Genomic DNA, 24,980 nt, shown 5'->3' on the forward strand with positions numbered 1-24,980 from the left:
AAAATATCATGTACAAATTTTCATGTACAAATAACACTTGGCAATCACTGTTCAATAATGTGTTCATGTTTTAGAGTAATAATTAGAATTCTACAATGTATCAACAATTTATTTGGCTATAATTTAGGTCTTATCAATTTTCCATCAACCAATCAATCAATCACTGGCATTAATGGTGCACCAAAAGGAATTTGTGCTGTAAGGCTACAAACTATGCTCAATAACCAATGATTAGAATATCTGTTCCTCAAATTCAAGAATCATATACACGTTGTAAAGAGTAAAGACTATGTTTGGCTGAACACTGCCACTTGCATACCATCAATTTTCCATGTTTACCCAAACAATTCTAATTTGTACAGGGTTTGCAGGCTCTTGCAGGTGGAAAAAACATGGTTATTTGAGTTCAAAATTAAGGTAAACTTGCCAAATTCTGGAAAAAAAACATTGGATTAAAAAAAAACAATCTGAAAATGGTGCACTGAATCTGCTGCACATTCCTGTAGCCAACTGTCCACTAAGACCCTCGGCTGGGTGTTTACTAAACATTGTTACAATGCTGATTAACAAGCAGATTAGCAAATACAGTGTGCAAAATGTGAAGGAATCAGAAGGAGGATTTCAGGCTTTCTTGGTTCGAAAAAAATAAAATAAAATAAAATAAAACTAAATAAACATATTTGTAAAATGACCTCAAATGACATAAGATGACCTTTGACCTCATACCTTTTGACATAACACATGTTCCCATGGATCATTATGTCCAAGTCCCATTGAAATTTGTCAAAGTATGTGGGAGATATCAACAAAAAAAGTAAGGGGTTTACATTTTTTTGCATAAGGTTAACATTTTCTGCACATACAGCCACAATACGCAAGGTTAATGATATGAATTTGCTAAAATTAATCAAAATACATACATGTAATGCATGTTGCTAGGAAAGTAGGAGATGTGTGATTTGAATCTACAGACTAAAAAAAACACCCCAATTTTACTTTTCAGATAAAAAAATAAAAGGGGTGATAGCAACAATGTTGTATGGAGTGGAATCAGTAATATCAGCTAATAACACTTTACTTGGTTTCTTTACTAGTTTGGGCTCAAATGCTATGCCCAATTAACTTAATTGACTTTCACGATTATGCAATTGCATTTTTGCTTTTCAGAATAAAATAAAAGGGATCATAAAACCCTTCAATACTAATGTGATTTGAAGTCTTGACCTGATGTATAATGTATTACTAAAACACTGTGATGTCACACTGGTTTATTTCCTTGATAGCTCAGCTAGTTAGAGCTGGCTAAATATCCAGGGGTCACAGGTTCAAATCCAGTCCAGCGAGGTAATGAATAAATTACAATAAATGACTTGGGTAATTGTATATGGCAAAGGAGAGTTGACAGTAAAAAAATAAATCGATTTGAGGTGGTATGGTGTAGAGTTGGGCGACTAAGTCGCCAATAGTCGTTATTAGTCGCGACTATTACTGATAGTCGCGACTACGACTATTGAAAACCAAAAGTCGACTAATGCAAGTATATTTTTGTGTTAAAAAATTACTTTAAAAGTGCTAGTTATTCGCACCAAAACCAACCAAATACTAACCTATAAACTGCGAAAATGTGAAAAAATGTTAGTCATTGTCTAACACTAACCAACAAGTAATCATAAAGTCCATAAATCATCATTAAATTGGTGTTATTGACTTGTTGTCGAACTACTTTCCCACAAGATAAAAGCCGTCAAAAAACTCAAATTACTTAGAACTGTCGAACTGTCATTATGATTATAATTTATGCAGCGATAACAGGTGTAGCAGCGTCATAGCGTACATGTACAGACCCAGGTTGGGTGTTTGTACCAACTACTGAAGGTATGAGATTACTTTAACTTTGGAAAGAAACAGCGAGAACTTCCGAGAAGTGTTTTCCAAAAGGGAAAATTTAGGAAAATATTATTAGATTAGAAGTACTTTTCACATAATTTCAAAAAGCTATGCTTATTGTGGTAACAGAATATTTAGAAAGCAACAGGAAAATAAACAAATTAGCTGACAAACAGTCGTAATGTTGCAATGCCACCCTGTAGCGACAAATGCAGTAGTCTAGATGAGGTCAGGTGACGTGAGGTCGGAGGTGAAAGTTAATCGTACATGCACGATGCAACACGCTCATGAGCATACCATGGAAAATATGCACTGCCGCATCGCATGTTTACATATTTTCATGCACAGCAAAAACATGGAAACGAACAAAGATCGCTATTGGAATATTGAAGGTTTGAGAAATTATATGAAGTTTCTTGTGCTGTTGCTGGAAAGTGGCAAGTGAATTTAATTGAACAGAAAAGTTAGGCCTATATTACAGCATTTTACAGTCAAATATTTGCATTGCAAACGTGCGATACAGTGTAGCAATTTGTATCGCAACAGTGCTGGTTTGTGTAGCAAACTGTGATGCGATGCCGGCAATCACAGGTCCTGTAATCATGCATTATAAATACTAAATTGCCACCAATCTTTCACCCGATTTTTCAGTCCAATTTTAACCACAGATAGTCGCGACTATAGTCGTAGTCGCGACTATTTGCTGCCGACTAGTCGACTAGGAAAAAAGTGATAGTCGCCCAACTCTAGTATGGTGGAAATTTCAATTGAATGAACACAGACTGACAGACCCTGACGATTTTGTATGTACTCTATGTGGTGTATGCCAGCATGTGCGACTGTGCGTGCGTAATGTGAAAGTAAATCCAACCATGCCAACGCACTCATGATTAGTTAGTATTGTATCCAAGGTCGTGCTCTCGTGTAATAAAGTTGTCTTTTTAAAACTTCTGTGGTCGTGCCTGTGCGTATCGCGTACACACAGAAAAGATAAGCAATCACGCTGATTGGCTGATCAACGCACTTGACAACAAGTCGGTTGACCCATTGGTTGTCCGTTCGTCGCGTATTAGGCGGCTTTGTCACTTTTACGCGATCGCAATTCACCAGCGCGTACCCCGACCACGGAAGTTTAAAACCAACAACTTTAGTTTGAAATACAAAATATACAATCGCGGTTGGATCGAATACAGCTCTTGAAAGCTGTGTTCATCAATTGACATTCGGCCATGTGTCCTGAACTTGCCACCCTTAGCGTTACATCACAAATATTGTGAATTTTCACACCGATCAAGTTTCTAATTAGATTATCTCCAGAATTAGCAACCCTAAACATTTTTGGAAAGCTGAAGGCATAAGCAATTCACATATGCACATTTCAACTCATTATACAGGGTGACCTTCAAGTTATACAGGGTGGAATAAAAAAGATTCGGATAAAAAATGGGTTACTTAATGCATTGCTTATTACCAACTTGCAGTAATAAACTGGAAGTAAACAAGATTCATTTGGTTCGAGGATGGGGGAGCCCACTGACTTTGGAAGAAACCAAAATCACAGCTGTTTGGTAATCTTGGAATACAGGGTGTCCCAAAGTATGTTAGAATTTTTTACAATTCAACATATTTTGAACTGAAACATTTTGCCCCTAACCCATACAGAAAATCCATATTTAGATTCCTCATCAAATTTCAGAAAATCTATACTTTGACTATGGTAGGATAAGTAATTAAAATTTTACAGTAACTTTTAGATTTTGAAGACATCCGCATTACTTACTACAGTGTTTAATATGAAAACGGGTAGTTTTGTATGGAAAAGTTTGTATTTTCTAGACTAAACAATCATAAATGATGAAAAACAATTAGTAGAATTATTGAGCTATAAGGTCATGAATCTTTTACTTCTACTTCTACGCAAGTACTCGTCAATGCCTGCTCGGCAACTAAACGAGGATGTTAAATAGAGTCAAAATCCAATTTACAGCCTTTACAGAAGCAGATTATGCACTAAAAATATCAATCCCATAGAGTTTGTGTGTACCACATCCCCCACCTCCACACCCCCCACCTCCGCCACCCTGAATTCTATGAAGCACAGTGTCAGTATTAAAAAGGCTAATGGAATTCTTAATACAGGGTTAAAAGTGCATTTTATTTAGCAATAAAATGAGACCACAAGCATGACAATAACTTCTTGCTTAGCAGATATATCATCATTTAATTTGAGTTGAATTTGGGAAAATGTAACATCGCCACCTTTTTTGGGTGGCTAGTTTAAGACGTACGACCATTCCTAGTATAGCAAAACATGAGCTATGCAATTTTCATATTAGCTTGATGATACACATTGCACAATGAAGCTGTATGTATGTATTTGATACCAAACAGTAATGAAAATGCAACACATTGTAAATTTAGTGAGAAATCATGATTTGAATGCAACTGACAGAAATCAATGATGACTGTGCAGGGCCCATTACCCATGTAATGATCTTTACATTTCTCCACTGATACAACATTCATGTAAAGATAATTTATCCTGGCAACTAATTTAGAGGATCCCTTCCTGGTGAAAGTTGATATGATCCAATTTGAGGAGCTCAGAATATTATATTCTTTTGATTATACCTGATACATGTATACTTTAAGGGCCATTCATACTTGACTTTTAATGTTATTTGTAATGTGTCATGTTAAAATTTGCTGTTAAATTTTGCAATTTCCTATTTCTACTGCAATACACAAGAAATACTGCAGGTCAACACAAACAGGTCACACCAATTGAATTTGCAACAGGTTGCAGTCATATTAATATCAAATCAATGTAAATATCAAACACAACCTGCTGCAAAACCAGTTTAATTGTATTGAACCATGCTGCTGTATAAGAAATACCACAATACAAAAGAAAGTACATTTACCCCCATCCTACCCCACCCAGGGATATTACTCCCATTTCATGTCATATTTTCCCCCTCCTTTTTCTGTGTAATTTATTTCATTCATTCCTTGGGCAACTTAACAAATAAGGTCCATTCATTAAAAAAAAAAAAACCTACCGTATTGGACCTTAAATTACTTTGCCAGCGAATATATACAAGTTAGAAAAGTTAATAGGGGCGCTAGTAAGGGTAGGGGGCACTAGTAAGGGTAGGGCACTAATTGGGTTGAATATGATACGCTTGGCAATTATATCCCACCTTTGTAGTCGCTATCCTCCATTATCATGTGTACTACTACTGGGTCCAACTTCTTGTCAAACATGTCCTGAAACAAATCAAATTTATCTGTTATAAATCACCTGCACTGCCATTGTGAAAACATACACGCCAAGATTCTTATTGCAGCCACCTGCATAGGTACACCATCGCCAAGGTACCGGACTGGTGCACACAAAGTACATACATAGTACCAATGCTGCTACTACACAGGACACACCAGCAGTAGTACTGCACTGGTACTGCAGTACTGCACAGTACCAACCAAGTACCTTGGCGACGGTGTACCTGTGCAGGCGGCTCCAATAGGAACCTTGTACAGTTTGTCCACTCTGAAGTACATTTTTTTTGGTACAAAGTGACAACGCACACGTATACAGCGAGTAAACAGTGCGCCGTGCTGCATCTCTACTGCAGGTATGCGTGCCTTCAAAGTCGGTACAATGTGTGTGTCCGCGTCAGTACTTTGTACTTCAGAGTAGACTGACTGTAGTGTATGTGTATATGATGAGTGTATCTTTAAAGAATAGAACCCAGTGGAAACAGTTATCATTAATCACTGGGGGAACTCTTAAAAAGCAAAAGTAGGTGTAAAACATGGAAGCCTCAATCTCAAATATGATACAATGTTTTATCACTTCACATCATGACTCAAAATACACGGAGGATTTAAAGGCAATTTCCCCTTAAATTTCACAAAATAGCCAAAAGAAAAATATCTGTCATCTGATAGCAGAGAGTACACACAAGGGATACTATTGACAGAATCTGTTCTCAAAATAGCCCTCGTAAACAAAGTTAGGTATTCTGAGCAATAAGCTTACCTGGAGATAACGCAATTCCTTCATCTTTGCATCTTCCCCTAGCTCCCCTGGGATGGCTCCAGCTTGACCCAAGGTATCTGTAATTATATAACCAACCATTAAAGAATGTCAGGTCCCATTTCATTTCAGTATTTCACTTGGATTTAGTGGTTCTTTGCTAGAATTTTGTGTGTGTGTTTCAATTTGTTTACTTAAAACTTATTTATTGGTCGTTCTTTTTAATTATTGAATTCATTGCTTTTAAGACTTGAAAATAGCTGAAAATGTGCACATTTACCTATATTTTAATAATCCATAAAACAACTCAATTTCACCAAAAATGATGAATATATGAATATTGCACTCACCTGTTGATTAGCATATTATTTTCTGTGTCAAAATTGTTTGTACCGTAATGCCTGTTTTGTGTGTCACATGTATGCTTTTAACACTCAGTGACAGCACATCCCTAGATACTGTTAAAATTCATATTACTATGAGATATATATATTAGCGGTGTTAATATTTTCGTGATTTTAACAGCTTTGCGATTTGTTTGAATTTGTGTTTTCAAGCATATTGTACAAATTGAAGCCTATCATATGGGTTACAAATATTTTCCCTGGTTTTTATATTTGTGGTTTTGAAATTAACAGTAAAAATAAAAACCTCATTAAAATTTTCTGCTATCCCAGTAGGTATGATCCATTATCAGTCACATGTGAATATACCAGGTGAAATTGAATCCATCATAAATAAATTAACTTACATGCACATGAATTATGATGTCATAGATGTAGTACAGTATGTTATTTTTATCATTATGATGCAATGTAAGTAAAAAGCAACTAGTCAAATAAATTTCAACTATTTCGATGAGAATTACAGGAGCAAGTGACATCTTAAACAAGTTGTTGAATTGAGTAACATGACCAGACCTACATGTACTTTAATTTTGGAAAATTTTGTGCTAATTGAATAATGACTCTAATTTTCCCCTCAGAAAAGAAAAGAAAAAACATTTTTGAACATTTTGCAATATTTCAGAAATAAAAAATAATGTTTCAAACGACACAATACTGAGTATTATTATTTTACTATCTCTTCTGTATACTTGTGTACAATGTGCAATATTAATACAGTATCAGTAGGATTAGAGAGAAAACGCAATCTCGTATTTCTCGCCGTGAATCTTTTTTGTGCTTTTCTCACTTTAAAATTATTAATTTCTACCACGAAAACTGTTTCTGTGACATATATATACAGAATTCGACAACCTTAAAGTTTGACCCGATTTTCCAGCCTGAGTTTGCAAAAACGATCCATTTTCTGGCACATCCCCCGGGGGGATCACTCATATATGAAAGTTGTAAGCATCCGCGTGAAAGAAAACGCGGATTTAGGGTGGTTTTGAAAAGCAAAACGAGGATCTGCGCGGATCCGCGATTAGGGTCTCAAAACACTCATTTTACTAAAAGAAGGGGTGTTTTTTTAAGGATGATCCTCGCTTAGGGTAGGTTTTTAAAATTACCCAATTAATGGACATAGTGGTGACATAATTTTTCAAGTTATTCGGCACAAAAGAGTTGTTTCTGAGCAATTTTGCTAACCAGATTTTTTAAAAATCGGAGCCGACTTCAACAGCACCAGTTTTAAGCTTACCGATAGCATCACTGTCACTGAATGGCACTCTACCGACACACGCAATGAATAGGGGGAAAATTTCAAACCATTTCCTCACTTATGGTGTTTTTATATTGTCTGTCCTTGTTTAGGGGTAAATTTCAAACACATTCCTCGCTTAGGGTGTTTTTATTTGAGTAAAATCCTTGTTTAGGGTTAGTTTGACAAATTTTCGACATCCTAGCTTAGGGTCATTTTTGAAAGTCAATTCACGCGGATGCTTACAACATTACAACTGATATTCTTTATTTACTACACAAATCATTCAGTATATTGACCTTTTAAGCTGATTTACGAGTATTTGTATTTTTGGCCCCTCCGGCATCAGGTCTGTTCATGCAATACACATAGATAAATTGAGTCAACTCAAAAGAGGGCTTTAAAAAAAAAAAATTCCACTAATTTTGGGGCATACATTTCGCATGAATTTTGCTTTTTTCCCGCATTTTGAAGTTGCCATCTCGCATTTTTGGTCAAATATTTGCATTTTTTCTCTAAACTTAAGTATCAGTCCCTTTACAATACTCTGAAAATTGTACAAAACTGTTCCACATTCCCTATAGTCAATTCAAGATATTTTTTCAGGGATAAAAATGGGTCTTTTATTGTGTGCTCTAAGTATGGAAATTAATTAATTAATATAGACAATGATAATGAAATCATTTGGAGCACTGAAGCTACCAAACAGTACCAGTGCTAATGTTCAATGTTTTATTGTGGTTTATAATTGTAAAAAATAACTTAATTCCCCCTTTGGAAAAAAGCAATATGGTACCTTTACCCTATTTTGAGCTCCTCAAAAATGACAGTCTGAATGTAAGGCAAAAAAAAGAAGTTCTGACTGACCCTAATCTGGAAAATCTGGAAAAAGGGGTGTTTTTTGATGTTTTTCTGTATTTATAAAAGAATACTGACCCTAATTTTGGAAATTCCAGAAAGTTTCTTCACACTTCTGAACTGTTTTAAAAACATGAATGAAGTGGTATACAGTAGTGAATCATCCCAATTCACATTTGGGCAATTTGTTAAAGCTATTAGGCAAACATGTTTTGGCTATGACCTTTAAAAAAACAAACAAAAATCAAACTGACCGACCCAACCCCTTGGAAGTGATCTATATGGACAATCAAACAATTTTTTTCTGGCCTAAGGTCTATGCAAACTTACCTCCAGGTTTATGCCATGCTTGAGGTGGGGGTACGTTGCCAAGGTGATGAGAACCAACACCAACTGTAGAACTCAACACCTTGCTGGCTGAACTGTCAACTGCTTTTTTCTTTTTGCGTGGCATTTTAATCCTTCATCAAAGACCATCTACTCAGTTCTCAGAGGAAGGTCAGAAATGGATCTACAAATGGGCAAAATATTGAGTCAATGAGACTTGTTAAACATGTCATTGACCAGGAATCACTGAAAAGTAGCCTACAGCCCTGCTCCACCTGTACCTATATGACTTGGAGTGATTTTAACAGAAGTTTTAAAATCATCACTGATTTAAATACATTTTTTTTAAAATTTGATTAATCTTGGACAATTTAACGTTGTTTTGGATTATTTAAAATAATCATCTACATCGCCTAGATTTTTGATGTTCTTGATGATTTTAAATAACTTAATTCGCCGTCGCAGTGTGAAGTCAAAATCGATCGTTGCCAGGTCAACTGGATCATAACATAAAGTCAATGGGTTGAGATGGGTACAAATGGCCGTGTGTCTTGACTTGGGACCCTGGAAAAGTGGGAGGTGTGACACTTTGACTGAAAATTTCAACTTTTCTCTTTAATTAAACTATGAAGACAGCATCATAATCCTTCAAGTTTACATTCATTTGAAAGCTAATTTATTCTGCTTGAACATGATACCAAAAGATAAGTAATACGACATTGCTAATTAATTTTACGGACCAATAAGTTAACGAAGTGCAAAGTGGGAGGATCACGGACACGGTACAATGTAATCTCTATGGGAAAAATGAATTTTTATAGGTACAACTATGACCCACTTGAAATTTTTAGTAATTTAATATTGTGTGGTTAATAGATGTATTTGAATGGACTTATTAATAGTTCTGCTGTAATATTTTATGAATTTTACTTTAATTATACAGATTAATGACACTTAACGAGCTGCTAATTAAGAGTAAAACGATGATGCGACAAAAGCTCTGACATTCAGAAATTGTGTTGGGAGTTTGAACCACTGTGATAGAAGTCAAATATCCACCCCTCATCAAGGCTGTATTTTAGAAGCAAGTAATTAATAAAGAATTAAACAAATTGTTGGCCTGTAATGTTCTAAATTATTAGATTAATGACACTTAACGAGTTGTTAATTAGCAAAGGCTAAAATAATTTTGCCATCAAAAACGAGTCTGATCATTAGAAATTGTATGAACTACTTTGAAAAACTACATTGTCCTACAGGTCAAACATTATACTCCCTCTCATTTATGCTGTTATTGTTAAGCAATTAATTAAAATAATATTAAAAATAAAATGCAACATTGTTTTTTTGTAACTGATAATTCAATTATCATAATCTATTATCTAAGTCCAGGAACAGAGTTGACACAGTGTCAAGAACTAAAAATAATGGCCCATAACAGTTCCAAACACTCGGAAGCTCCGCTCTGTAGCATTTGTTAACTGTGATGGATAACTGAATGTCAGAGAGCTGTCATGTTATTGTATGGCATGTTTATAAACTGATTTTCATGCTTGTAAGGTTCGCAGAATCAGACACCAGCAAAGATCCAAAGTCTTCTACATCTAAAGCACCAACAAAAAAGTGTCATTGAAACTGAAGAAATGGCAAACATTATTGCCAAGGTCAGTAATTGCCATTGAACCATCAAGTGATTCATATGATTACCACTTGTTTAAAAGTTGCATCAGAAGGCATTATTACAGTCAATGAAGTAGCTTTTGTTCATTCTGACTATAATCATACATTAAAAATGTTGATTGCAGATCAAGCCACGAAGCAGCAACTCCACGGCTATGGAATTTCTCTCATAATTATCAAGTGACTACAAGAGAAGGGTGTTTGAAAGTAGATGAAAGACCAGCCATTGTACCAAAGCAAAATATTGTACAATATTATGTTGGTATTGACCTTTCACAGAGCAAGAAAAAAGCAAATTATTGTGTTCTTCAAAATGCAGACCATGAAGACATTTTGTGTTCATTATCGTGACTGCACTTTGATTCAGCTAGGATAAACAAGATGGGTAAAAACTGAGGATTAAAGCATGTTAGACAAGCTCATAGTTATGCCTTGTATTTTTGATGTCTAGAGAGCATGTGTGTATAACCAGAAAGCACTCTGGACATGATTTTCCTAGACATGTTATGCTGAAATAACAATGTGACGATTTTTACAGCAAATTTTATGAAGGTAATTTTCATCCTCATGTATCACGATTACCTTTATAGGGATACCTGTAAAACTATACATATTTAGAATGCTCTTACCTTGAATAATCCAATTCTGGCATAGATTTTACTCTAGGATGTATCTCATCAGTGGACCAAATTTTCTGAGTCGTACACTTTTTTATGGAAAAATCACCGATATTTGTACTTGTAACTTCTTAACCCTTACCCCTATCAAGTAAATAATGTCATTTTTGAATTCCTTGGAGCAAGAGCTTCAAAAATATGTATACTTTTAATAGGGTGAGATGTTTAGTTCTTGCGAAGCAAACGTTTGAATCAAAAAGGCGTAAATTTCTTGAATTTTGTCGGTGTCACGCAAAAGGTTCCCAACTTAAGACACGCGGCCAAATGCAAACCAAGTGTGAACCAGTAAACTAAAGCATACAAATTATAGGTATAAAGGGTACGTGCGAGGCGACAATATCGCGATGCGATAATTCTCACTGTTTCATCAATGACCCCACGATAAACTATAGACTCAATAACTCCTAAATATTAAAGCTGAATCAAGTCACCAATTTGGCAATAATATTCAAAGTTTGTAGTCAGATTTTACCTTTCTAATTATAATGAAGCACTTGTGATGCAAGGAGCGAAAGAAGATTAAATGACGTACCAGTAATTTGAGTATTTTATGTACCGGTAGCATTATTTTTTAAGCTTGCACTACAATTTGTTTGAGTCTTAAAATTGATCGCAATATCGATATTTTGATAAATTTTGCCCCGGTATCGCGACATGGAAAACCATGGCGATACCCACCCTTAAGGGGGTACTACACCCCTGGCCAATTTTGTGCCTATTTTTGCATTTTTCTCAAAAATTATAGCACATTGGTGACAAGTAAGATATGTATATTATTGGGGCAATGACTACAACTACTGTACTGAAAATTCAGCAACTCAAAGAAAGTAGTTATTGATTTATTGATCAAATATTGATTTTCCCTTATTTTTGACTGTTACTCCACAACTGTTGTCTGTGCTGCAATAAAATTTCCAGTGCAGCGGTTGTAGTCCTTGCCCCTATATACATATCTTACTTGTCCCCAATGCGCTATAACTTTTGAGAAAAATGCACGAATAGGCCCAAAATTGGGCAGGGGTCCCGTACCCCCGCACTGCATGACGTATTCACTACGACAGGAAATACATAACACACATGGTCCATTCAGCAGTTATAGAGATAGAGAATAAAGATATTGTTTTTAGCGGATAGCCGCTGTCAAGCATCTATAGAGTATAGTCTCATACAACACAGGTGACATCATTAATATTTCAATTATTCACCCTGTTGTTTTACGCAAAAAATAATGATGTCGTGTGTTATATGAGACGTTCGATAGATGCACAACAGCGCCAGCGGCTAAAAACAATACCTTTTATTCTCATGTTAAAGTACGGTATACCAAATTTTTACCAAATTAAATCCTACATTTTACAGGGAATTACCCAGGGCTTTAATCGATCATGCCAGTCCCGTTGTTGCTACAATTTGTACAGTGCCGTGCGTGGGTCATCATATTGGGGGGCACAGACCATGTCCATGATGGGGGCACCAGGACTGATGGAGGGGCGCAAGCTGTTTTTGGCAATTTTCCTATGGGATTTTCAAAATTTTGCAATTGATTGGGGGGGGGGCAAGTGCCCCCGTGCCCGTATGACGCTACACCACTGATTTTGAATGCACCTCCGATTGCCACGCACACGCTAACTAAAGTGTCATATCGTGTCATTTTTCACACGACTAGTCTAAGAACCAATATAAGATTGCAGGAACTTTCTGACATGTCTCATTGTCTGAAGTGTAAATCAATGACAATCATACAATGACATATGGAATGAACATGATGAATGGACCATATACAAATACATGTTGCTAAACCTGTACATATATACATTTTGAATTATTTATGTTTTGCATCTGTTAGCTACTGCATCTGCATCTGTTAGCTACTGTGTAATCTCCAATAGGATGTCCAACACAGTTGTTCTGTTGTTGTTGTTTTTTTCGTTTTTTAGTACTAGTAGCCCATATCGTGGCACTCAACACCGTCCACCACTGCATCATTGTGTGTTTCATAAGATAAAATAATCGCCATTATTATCTCTTCTATTAACCGTAACACAGATAGTGTGATTCACGCATGAGTAAACCAAAGCACGATAACAATGTACACTACATGCACTACGTGTACGTACGGTATGGGAAATCCTGATGGTTGACATGGGTTGATAAAAGCTTACACACTCAAACATGCAAAATGTACTCTTTCTAAGGCAAGGTTTGTAATAGCACTTGACATACTTGTATGAGATGCAATGACCATCATAAGTGTAGGTTCCATTATCTAAAAATATTCCGGTAAACAAGGGAAAACATACAACGAAGAAAACAACTTCCGGGTCTCTAGTTGATATTTACAAAACGTTAATCGATTCCTTCTTTCACGTGCAGAGCCGCTACTACGTAATGATTGGTGACGAGCTGTCAGTTATTTTCCCGCGCTGCATGCAATTGAGTGCCGCGAGGGAATTTTAAAATTGTGCAATGCCAATTGCACAATTATAATTTTAATGACCCAGCATGCTCATGCATTTTTGTTGACGAATTTTGTGACGGCATGCTCCCGGGGCATGCTCATGCATTTTTGTGACGGCATTGAGTTGACGAGTGACGGACGTGTTTTTCTCGACCTCCTCTGTCCTCCCCGTTGCCTTTTAATTATTTTTTAACCTGCTGTGCCGTGTGGCCACTTTTTAAGCTGTAGATATTCTCCTGCTTTTACTGATATCCAGCGTGTGCCTACGTTCTGCAAGTTTTTCTTTCGCCGCTGGAAAGTGGTTTGTGTGTTTTTAGCCGTGCTTGGTATCTTTTGTATCTGCCGCGAAGTTGTACTCGTGTCAAGCAAGGATTGATGACGACGCCATCTTGGACCAGCATCTCCTAGAAACCTGCCTCGCTGCGGATACCGCTAAGTGCAATTTTTTATCAAAAGTCTGCTTTGTACTTTTTAACATTTTAACATTTTAATGTTACTTCTCGACCGTTTTGATAGTGTGTGATATATTTTTAATACTAGTCGACATACGAGCTCATACGTCCGCCATTGATGATTTCAGCCATCTTGTTCCGCCATCTTGTTTTTATCGATTAGCTGTTGTGGTGACGAAGTGTATTGTATTTCAACCCCCTTGATGTAGGCCTAACAGTGCATAGTTTTTTTGAGACAAACTGTAACTTGTGAACTTCTCTATTTAACCGTGTATACTCCACTGCTGTGCAGAGGCATTTTCAGTCATGGTCCTACATGTACACAGAAACGAGATAGTTCATGTGGGTAAGAAAGATGACATTGTTGAAGCAAGTAGAATTGATAACTGTGATGATAAATATGAATATGAAGTTGACAAATCCAATACCAGGTTGCACTTAACACGAAGAGGCTTCACTCTAGATAAAAAGAAAGCTCTCCTCAATAAGTACAATGCTTGTGACAGGCTTGATGTAAAATCGTACTCAAAGGCAAATAACTTGGTCTACGAATTTAACACCTTATATTACGAGGCATTTAGAGAAGCAGCTCTTGAATACTACCAAAGCGAAGAAGCTCAAGGTAAAGTTACTCCAAACCAGCTGGAACTTGCCTATGTCTCAAGGGTTGCCGATGTCTTCATTCAATCCAAAGAGTATGCCTCCTCCCTGGTTGCTACAAACAACTCCACCACCGTCTCTGAACTTGAATTATATCAATTCTCCTATACCTCGCCAAATAGCTCCAAATGCCGCTGGCCCCTCAATTGCGGGTGGATCATCACGAAACTAACGGCTCTCAAACTAGCGTGACCCAGCAGTTTCGTGAGCCCTATGGCAGTACTGCTCCACACCATGTTGATTTTCACGGAAGACCTAGTGCTCAGCAGTCAATCAACCATCTGCACAGGGATGCCCCCGTCTACAACCAAGGTCCCCTGAACATAAGTCGGACTGCGGAAGCTGCCGGTGCGACATCTCCAGATACGAGGAGGGGTGTTCCTTCAGCACATGGGAGGACATGTCCGAGTACCAATACACATGCCCAGGTAGATATGATAAATGGCAATGGAATTGTTTTAAACACTAAGCCACACCCTATTTCACAAACTTCCGCCAGACAAGAGGTAACAGCAGAAGTCGAGAGAGCGGCATGTGAAGGGCCAGTGTTTATATCTGGCAGCAGTAAAGTTGATGCGAGTACATCTGCATCTGACATAACCTGCAAGGCTGCGTCGAGCTCCTATGGACTTACTACAGCTGGTACCGACTTGCCGATGATTCTTACTGGTATAGAAACTCCAATAGCAAAAAACAACACAAAAATGACTGCTTTAACACACCAACTGTATAGCCAGAGCAGTGCCAGCAGTGCGGATGGCCAGACCATAATAGACACAATTAATGGTACCCATCCTGATGCTCAGAAACCTCATCATAGTGAAAATGCTTTCTCTGATTATGAGGGAGTTGTCACCCCGGTTAAGATCGGCTCTGATGGTGAAACCAAGAATGACCAGTCTTTTTTAGACATGCCAAGCCTCTTCAAAGACCGTTGGAAATTGGAGGGCGCTCGCCCCAAAACCAAGCGTCGCAGAAGATCGTCTCAATAAACATTCAGAATGCAAGAACTAATAAGATCTGTTTACTCGAGATCCTTCGTACCCATGACATAGTGTGTGTTCAGGAGCATTGGCTCTTTAACTTTGAAGCCAAATTTCTCCATGAACTGTGCATGCTTTGTGAAATGTGTTGATGATGATGACCCAATTGACCCTAGCCATAAACCTAGAGGTCATGGAGGGGTGGCGGTCTTCTGGCCGCAAGATTGGAACTGTGATGTCACAAAGCATAAGGACGGAGACTCAAGGTTTGCGGTTTTAACAGTGAAAGGAAGAGATGAAAATTTCTGTGTTGTTACAGCCTATATGCCATGCCGTGGTAAAGGTCACTCCAGTGCAGAGTATGCGCAGTGTTTGGATACGTTATGGGAAATTGTCAGCAAGTACTGTACTGATTATACCATCATCATCTGCGGTGATATGAATGCTCGTCCAGATGCACCCAAACACTCTCGGGACCAAATGCTCCACAGGTTTTGTATGGATATTGGTCTTAGCACTCCTACCAACTACTACTCAGGTGACTCTTTCGTCCACGCTGGCGGTATGGGATCTTCAAAGATAGACCACTTCTTGACTCTTGTCTGGCAAACGGACACTATCCTAAACGTAAACATGTTGAAGGATTTCCCAAGTAACACATCGGATCACTCGCCAATCGTGGCTACTGTAAGGAATATTCACTCCACTGTCTCCAAGAATGCCCCTGTGAAAGTTTCGATCAAAAAGTATGACTGGATGAATATGGACCAGGCCGGCTACAATATGAGCCTTCAATATGAGCTAGCTAACTTGAATGATCTCGCCCTCACTCAGCCCCACGAAATTGATAACATGTTAGCCCACATCAATGGTGCTATAAAGAAGGCATCTCAGGATGGTGTACCCACAAAGACGTTCACCTGTAGAGGACGGAAACTCAGACCCTGGTCCCCTGCTATTAGCAGACTGGTTAAGGAGAGCAAAGATATCCATAGACAATACAAGTATGCTACTACAGAGACAGATAGAGCCTTTTGCAGACTAGATGCAAGGAAGCAAAATCAAAGCTTCGTAGCGAGCAACGTAAAGAGGCAGCAATCAGGAAGTTGAACCAGTACAATAAAATCATGCAGGCTTCATCAGAAGATGACCAACTTTTTTACAGCATTATTAGAACACACAGGAAAACTGTTGTCAAAAATGCTGAGCTCCTCGTCAATGGGGTTCTACTAGCCAAACCAGAGGACATCCGTTCAGAATGGGCAGATCACTTTGAGGGATTAGCTACACCACATCAACACCCTGCTTTCGATCATAGCTTCAAGAGCGAAATTGACGATGGTGTTCAGACGATTAAAGATATCATCCAGCTGATGCCTGATACTGATGACAATCCTATTTCCCATGATGAAGTCAGGAAAGCAATTTCAAGGCTGAACAAAAAGAAAGCAGCTGACCTTGATGAGTTGTGTGCGGAGCACATAATCCATGGTAAAGATCAGCTCACCCCCTACTTAGCTACTCTCTTTAATTCCATCATTGCCTGTTCATATGTTCCTGCTGCCTTCAAGAAGGGCATGGTGATTCCTTTTCCAAAAAAGGGAAAAGATGCTAGAGTCACAGACAACTATAGAGGGATAACTGTCACCTCCATCATTGGCAAGGTACTGGAGCATGTTGTGCAACGTCGTCTCCGTGCTCAGATTGACCAGGAGCAGAGTAAGCTTCAAAGAGGGTTTACCGAGGGTGCTTCCTCAGCAAACGCTGCATTGCTGGTGTCAGAGATTATCTCTGAAGCTGAAGACGCCAAAAAGGAGCTCTTTGTGGCTTCCCTCGATGCCAGGAAGGCTTTCGATGTAGTTTACCAAAACGCGATGCTGCACAAGCTGTACTACTGCGGTCTGCATTCATCGTTGTGGCAACTGCTATTTGAACTTTACCAGGATGCCTCCAGTCAAGTGAAGTGGGATGGTACTCTTTCAAGGGCCTTTAACCTCACGCAGGGTGTCAGACAGGGTAGCGTTGTTTCCACTGATTGCTACAAGATTTTCATCAATGGGCTTCTGAAGACTCTTGAGAGCTCTAGTATAGGCACTAAGATTGGCGACATTTATGTGGGAGCGCCGACCTGTGCGGACGATGTACTTCTTGTGCAGAGTCCATGACCGACCTTCAATTCATGCTCCAAGTTGCAGCAAATTATGCTTCCGATCACCGTTATATTATCCATCCGGAGAAGAGTACTGTCATGATCTACAATTCTCAAACTCCCCTCAACGTCTGGCAAGAGTCACAACCTTTCAAACTGGGAAATGATCCTCTCAATGTTTCCACTGAGTGCACACATCTTGGCCTGTTGAGATCTACCACCAAAGGTCAGGCACAGCTTGTTGATGCACGTGTTCAGCTTGCAAGGCGGACAACATACTCGCTGATGGGTGCAGGCTTGCACGGCAACAATGGGGTGCACCCTCTCCTCTCGGCTAAGATGCTTTCTACCTTTGTCATCCCAAGATACACTCATGGGCTGGAGACTACCATCATCAAACAAACTGACTTGGACAAGCTAGACAAATACCACAAGGGTGTGCTTAAGAAAATCCAGCACTTGCCGGATCGTACTGCGGATGAGGCTGTGTATCTATTACTTGGACAGTTCCCTATTGAGGGTGTTATTAGCAAACGTCGCTTAACCATGTTTGGAGCCGTTGCCAGGGGCTGCAGTATTGAGAAAGAAATTGCCCAAAGACAGCTTGCAGTGAAAGACCACAAATCCAGTAGCTGGTTTGTCAAAGCAAATGCGGAACTGCAGAAGTACAGTCTGCCAGATGGACACTCCATCCTTGCCGACCCACCATCGAAAACCAAGTGGAAAGAAAGTGTTGACAGTGCAGTCAACTCTTTCTGGTTCAACAGGCTTCGTGACGGTGCTGCAAGAAAATCTACCCTTAAGTATGTTAACTGGGACCTCCATCCTACTATGGCCCCACATCATGTCTGGTCAACCACTAGCCCAGATGTCATGGACACCCAGAGAGCAGCTGTCAAGGCACGTCTGCTAACCGGAACATACACTCTCCAAGAAACGAAGGCAAAATACTACCCTGGCACAGAGGCCACATGTCAGATGTGCAAGACTGAGCCCGAATCTATGGGTCATTTCCTGCTCTCATGTAAATGTCTGGAGCAAACAAGAGACTTTCACATGCAACACCTGCGTCAAGCAGTAATTGATGAATACTCCAGCTTAACATGGCATGACATCACAAGAGAGGAAGGCACCTTGACGCAACTCATTCTTGACTGCACCTGTGATGGAGTTCTGCCCTACCCCTCAGATAATAAGAGTCTTGAAGCCATCCTACTATGGCCCCACATCATGTCTGGTCAACCACTAGCCCAGATGTCATGGACACCCACAGAGCAGCTGTCAAGGCACGTCTGCTAACCGGAACATACACTCTCCAAGAAACGAAGGAAAAATACTACCCTGGCACAGAGGCCACATGTCAGATGTGCAAGACTGAGCCCGAATCTATGGGTCATTTCCTGCTCTCATGTAAATGTCTGGAGCAAACAAGAGACTTTCACATGCAACACCTGCGTCAAGCAGTAATTGATGAATACTCCAGCTTAACATGGCATGACATCACAAGAGAGGAAGGCACCTTGACGCAACTCATTCTTGACTGCACCTGTGATGGAGTTCTGCCCTACCCCCAGATAATAAGAGTCTTGAAGCCATAGAAAGTGAAACAAGGAGGCTTTGTTTCGCTCTCCACCGGAAGAGAAAGTTCATCATGGAAGAATAAACGCCCTTTAACTTCAGCCTGGGGCTGATCACCTACGTACTTTTCGTCTAGTCTACAAGTGTGATGGTAGCGGGCAAGATGATGTATAATTTTTCGTGGCGGTATTTTGGTGTTTTAGCTAGTCACCTAGATGTTTGTTGGTGGAGGTTTTGTGTGCTGTGTCGTCGCTTCTGTGGATTTTATGTAATTGTTTCGACCCCCCCCCTCCCTATTACCCTGTGACTCAGGGGTGCGCCTACATAAAGGCGGGAACTACGATCTACTACTACTAATAGGATTATCTATAATATCTAGGCTATTAAAATAAAAGAAGAAAATGGCGGGATATAAAGGGTAGACTAGGTATTGTTGGTCGAAGCAGCCAAGCCAAAAATCATTTATCATAATCTAAATCAATACGGTAGGCTCCTATAGGCCTATTAATTAAACACTTTGATGTTTTGCAAAACTTCATTCTGACAAATCATAGGCGCGGCGGCGTAGGCTTATAGGGCCTAGGCCTACATTTGTGCTTTGAAAACTTGCTTGATTTTATTGTTGTTAATGAGTTAATAGGTCTAACCAGTTCCAAAAAAGTAAGTCCCCGGTATTAGTCCCCACTAAGAAATTTTGGTAAAGGCCTAGGCCTAATCCAAAAATGGCATGATCAACTCTAGTTTAATGTTTGGAACATAGACTGATTAGTTAGGCCTATGCATCAAGTGAGCGGGGTTTGTTGCTACTTTTTAATTTTTATCATCTTCATTGCGAAATACAGCCATTGATGAAATTTTCGGCCAAAAAATGTTGCACTTTTCTACATAGGCTTTTTATGCTTTATAGTAGGTTTATAAAGAGGTAAAGATTAAAGCTGTGAAGGGGCTTTTGTATAGAGATGCTAAAGTGACTTGTATAATATAAACATGAAGATCATCAATTCTCGGAAGTGATTCTTAAGACATGTGAGGGGTGAAGATAAAGGCTGCGATGGGGCTATTGTATAACGATATGACACTAAAAGTGACCATGTAGACTGGTATAGTATGAACAGATGCAGATCAAGGTTGTGACTGGGTTATTGTATAAAAACCTCGGTCGAGGTTTTGCTAAAGTTTAAAAAAATAACGGTTAGTTAATAAAAAAAAGAAGAAGTGAAATTATTTAGCAACGTGACGAGGTTTATTTGCCCGAAATAGAGTTCTATATTGAATCTGCTATTATCCGCTTTTGTATTCTATTCATAAAAACTAATGCAGGAATCGCGGGAATCCCTGAAGTACACATTTATTGCTTGTCACTACCGCCGGCGTTTCGCAGTTATTAACATTCAAAATTACCCGATAGGCCCCTAGTCTTAAATTGCAATTATGAAAACTACAAACTTTAAAATTGAAAATATATTTAGCATCGAAAATATATCATACTAGTATACCGAACCCAAAAGTGCCCAATTATTTTCTAAATTGTTGTGATCGCGCCCAAATATCCACGCAAAATATCTCATACAAGATTTTATTGATTCATTTTGGGCTTATTACCAAAAGTCAGAAGTCGTCAAAAATGGCAACATATAATAATATAATAATAATACACAGATTTAGAGAGCGCTTTTTAAATGAAGAAACAAAGCGCTATGGAAAAGGAAAAATGCAAGAGGGAGGAAACATTAGGTGAAAAGGTGAGTTTTTAGGTTCTTTTTGAAAGTTTGGACATTGGGAGAGTCACGAATGTGGGAAGGCAAGCCATTCCATAGAACAGGGGCAATGATGGAAAATGCTCTGTCACCAGCCAACTTGTGGGATCTTGGAATGGAAAGACAAGTGGCAGCAGTAGAGCGCAAAGAGTACCCAGAATGACGGGTGTGAAGGATGGACGACAGGTATTCAGGTGTAGATGAAGCAAGAACCTTATAAACATGGACGAGAGTGCGGAACTGGACACGTTTAGCAACTGGAAGCCAGTGCAGACTATGAAGCAAAGGAGAAGTATGCGTATATTTTGGTTCTCTGAAAATGAGTCTGGCGCACTTGTTCTGGAGAAGCTGTAGGCGGGTGAGGTTTTTCTGGGAGATGCCATTAAGCAAGGAGGAGCAGTAATCAATCTTGGACAGGACAAGAGTCCTAACCGCATTGGTACACGCATCAAAACTTAGGAATCGCCTAATCCTCCAAATATTACCAATCTGCCAGTTCAAAGTTTTGGACAAATGTGCAACATAACTGGACATCTTCATGTCATGGTCAAAAATGACCCCTAAATTCTTTATGGATGAAGATACAGAGATCTCCAACCCATCCAAATAAAGGGTGAGATGCTTGAGATTAATGTAGTGATAATCAGAAGAGGCAGTAAAAAACTCAGTCTTCGCCATATTGAGCTTGAGCTTGTTACTGGTGAGCCAAGTTTGTAGCTCATGGATGCAGTTGGAAAGTTTGAACAAGGCACAAGCTGCATCACCCGGGATGGCAGGATTAAAGGTGATAATCAGCTGAACATCATCAGCATAGAGGTGATATTGGAGGCCATGATTACGAATAATGTTCCCGATGGCATGAGTGTAATAGGTGAACAATATCGGGCCAGTGACCGATCCCTCGGGGACACCATAAGGCAGATGAACCCTATCAGAATAGCATCCCATCACAAAGACCTGACTACTGCGATTTTCAAGGTAGGACTGGAACACTCTATGGGCATCACCAATGATGCCAAATTCTTGGCTCAACTGCTGCAACAGAATACGGTGATCCACCGTATCAAATGCGGCAGTCAAGTCCAGTAACACCACAAAGACAGCCCTGTTGTCATCAATAGCTCTGAGGATGGTATTATGAACAGCCAAGAGTGCTGTCTCGGTGCTGTGAGCAGCCCGATACGCTGACTGCAAAGGCTCAGCCAGTTTATTGCACTCAACATACTCGGTGAGCTGAACACTGACAACCTTCTCAATCAGTTTACCAACAAAGGCCAGATTGGAGACAGGCCGGTAGTTCGAGAGCTGCTGTTTGTCAAGGGACACCTTTTTTAGCACAGGCGTGATGGTAGCCCTACGTAGTTCAGCAGGAAAGCAGCCAGAAAGGAGGGAGTTATTGACGATCTTAGTAAGAATAGGGAGAAAGATATGGATATGTTTCTTTAACAACCAGGTCGGGAGGGGTCTAGGTCACATGACTTGGAGGTCCATGGCGTTATTATTTTAGATAACTCTTCTTCAGACACAACTTCAAATTTGTCAAACGAGCATTGCAATGTGCTAGATGTAGAACATTGAGAAGTGGTGTTTGAAGAGGTAGCATGGACAGCATCAACATCAGCACGAATTGTTTCTACTTTACCAATGAAATATTTACAGAAATCATTAGCTAATGTAGCTGGAGAGCTACTATCAGGAAGGTCACGTGAGGTCTTATTCAAAAGAGCATTTATAGTCTTATACATGTCCTTAGTGTTACAATTGAGTAGCCTTTCATTATAAAAAGATGCTTTCTCTTTGCTAATGGTTGTTGCAGCTTCCTCTGGGAATCAATATAGGCTTGACGGTCAACTTCAGTCCTTGTTTTACGCCAGCGCCGTTCACTCCGCCTACGTAAGCGTCGCGCATCCTGAACAGTTTGATTAAACCATTCAGGTTTGATGCGAACGGTACATGGTTTTTCTTTGGCAGGTGCATGGGTCTCAAGTACTTGGCTACAGGTTTTGTTATAAAACTGGACAAGGTCTACATGTGCCTCATCCATGGAATCATCAGTGGTATTGAGCTTGAACACAAGGTCTTCCTCAAAAGCAACAGGATCAATATTGCGGAAATTACGCGCTTTGTACACATTGGTGGCTCTGACAATTGACTGCTTCTTAAAATCAATGTCACAAAGTATGAGAAAATGATCAGAAACATGAACAGGGTGGATGTCATATGGCTTGACAACATGATCATTCTCTTTAACAATAACCAAATCCAAAGTGTGTCCCTTAACATGAGTGGGCTCATCAACAAGTTGCTCGAAACTAAGAGACTCAAGGATAGCAAGCATAGATTTGGTGTCGCTTTCATCGGGCATGTCCATATGGATATTGAAGTCGCCCAATACCACTGATCGTCCAGGAAGGAGGTCAACTGCATTGAGAAATATCTCAAAATCATGAAAGTATTGAGGCATTTGCTTTAAAGATGATGATCTATACACAACAACAACAAGTAAAGGTTCTGGTTCTTCATATAAAATAATGAATGTTCAAAAGTGTCACTTTTAGGTAGTTTCTCTTCGCAGAGTTCGAGACTCAGTTGGCTCTTGAAAACACAGGCAGTTCCTCCACCGCGATGGAAAGAGTTACGGGGTACACCCAAAAATGAGTAACCAGGAGGACACATTAGCCCAGTGATGACACGATCATCAGAACGGAGCCAGGTTTCCGTGAGGAAGAAGAAGTCCAAATCCGCATTCAAGATTATATCAGTTATTGTGTCCCTTTATTGCCGACAGACTGGGCATTCCATAGACCTAACTTCATGTTGCTATGGTTACCTGGTGAGTGCTCACATTGGTTTTGCTGAACAGTTTGCTCATTGGAATGAGATATCATTGCAGGTGATGCAGATGGATCCACACAGCTCATAATTGGAAAGTTGTTTGAAAGTATCTTCTTCTTTCCTCGACGAGTTGGTTTCTGTTTATTTAAACCAAGTGACTTAATGTTGTACCAAACTTCTTGAGGCAGTCTACATGTAGTTGAAATACCAGTATTGTACATAAGGAGATCACTCCTAGTATAACACATTGTGGTAGAGTAATAATCAGCTGGATTATCACACAGATAAGTACTTTGAAGATGAAAATATTGATCATTCAGATGATTAGACTGATCAATTGATGGAATAACAAGTGTAATTGACTGTACAGCCAACAACAACAGTGAAAAGCTAACACTGTGTACAAGTATGGCAGCCATGGGCTAGATTATACAAGAGGATGATGAAAAAACAAGTCACAGTTAATATTTCCTCAAAAGTTGTAGAAACTCCAAAACAATGTGTCCACTTTGATCACAAATGTTATCCAAACATATGTACATCAAATGGAAGGTTGCAAATGCACCATAGCTGGAGAAATCACAATTTGTTTCAGAGACAGATGCGAGGTGCTACCAAAGGTGCACACTCTAATATACCATAAAGAATCAGTATGTCGTTTCCGGTCCCTGGCTGAACGACTATGGGGTTCAGCTATTAATTTTTTAAATAATTCTTTTACCCCATAGCATTAAGAACCTAGTATTTTGATAAGTAAAATAGCTGGATGAGGTATGCAGCTGGTTGGGGTGGTTACGGGGCGTTAAAACCACTAACCACGAAATGAGGATATCGAACTAGTTTGCTCCAGGGCTTCAAAGAACCACTAACTGCGAAATATGGATTTCCACCAATTTTGACCCGCATGGCTACAAAGAATCACTAACCGCGAAATATGGATATCCAATTAGTTTGCCCCGCAGGGCTACAAAGAACCAATAACCGCGCAATTAT

The 24,980-nt window shown here is 39.2% G+C and overlaps 2 protein-coding genes across 2 annotated transcripts in view; both read right to left on the bottom strand.

Moving 5' to 3' along the window:
• The window catches only part of LOC140160221 (uncharacterized), a 53,323-nt gene extending 39,854 nt beyond the window's left edge, over positions 1–13,469 (bottom strand). The window contains exons 1-4 of the mRNA XM_072183498.1: positions 13,339–13,469; positions 8,762–8,942; positions 5,933–6,009; positions 5,091–5,157 (exon numbers count right to left, since the gene is read on the bottom strand). Coding sequence (XP_072039599.1) covers positions 5,091–5,157; positions 5,933–6,009; positions 8,762–8,885 — 268 coding nt within the window. The 5' untranslated portion in view covers positions 8,886–8,942; positions 13,339–13,469. The remainder of the gene's footprint in view (positions 1–5,090; positions 5,158–5,932; positions 6,010–8,761; positions 8,943–13,338) is intronic.
• A 5,734-nt stretch (positions 13,470–19,203) lies between these two features.
• Positions 19,204–23,517, bottom strand: LOC140160223 (uncharacterized). Its single transcript, XM_072183499.1, has 3 exons — positions 22,912–23,517; positions 21,917–22,556; positions 19,204–19,268 (listed from the first exon to the last, which is right to left on the bottom strand). Exons 1-3 carry the CDS (start codon positions 23,515–23,517, stop codon positions 19,204–19,206), a joined length of 1,311 nt encoding a protein of 436 aa, XP_072039600.1.
• Between the last annotated feature and the right edge of the window lie 1,463 nt (positions 23,518–24,980).

The sequence above is a fragment of the Amphiura filiformis genome, chromosome 9, assembly GCF_039555335.1.
Source record: "Amphiura filiformis chromosome 9, Afil_fr2py, whole genome shotgun sequence".
Classification (NCBI taxonomy): Eukaryota; Metazoa; Echinodermata; class Ophiuroidea; order Amphilepidida; family Amphiuridae; genus Amphiura; species Amphiura filiformis.

Bases quoted from the DNA above. Each gene is read 5' to 3' on its own strand.
- LOC140160223 (XM_072183499.1), bottom strand. From the start codon at position 23,517: ATGCCCGATGAAAGCGACACCAAATCTATGCTTGCTATCCTTGAGTCT. The intron at 22,557-22,911 runs GTAACACTAAGG...ATTCTTACTAAG, and splicing joins TAATGAAAGGCTACTCAATT to ATCGTCAATAACTCCCTCCT. The intron at 19,269-21,916 runs GTGATGCAGCTT...TGCTTGACGCAG, and splicing joins CTTTAATCCTGCCATCCCGG to GTGTTGCATGTGAAAGTCTC.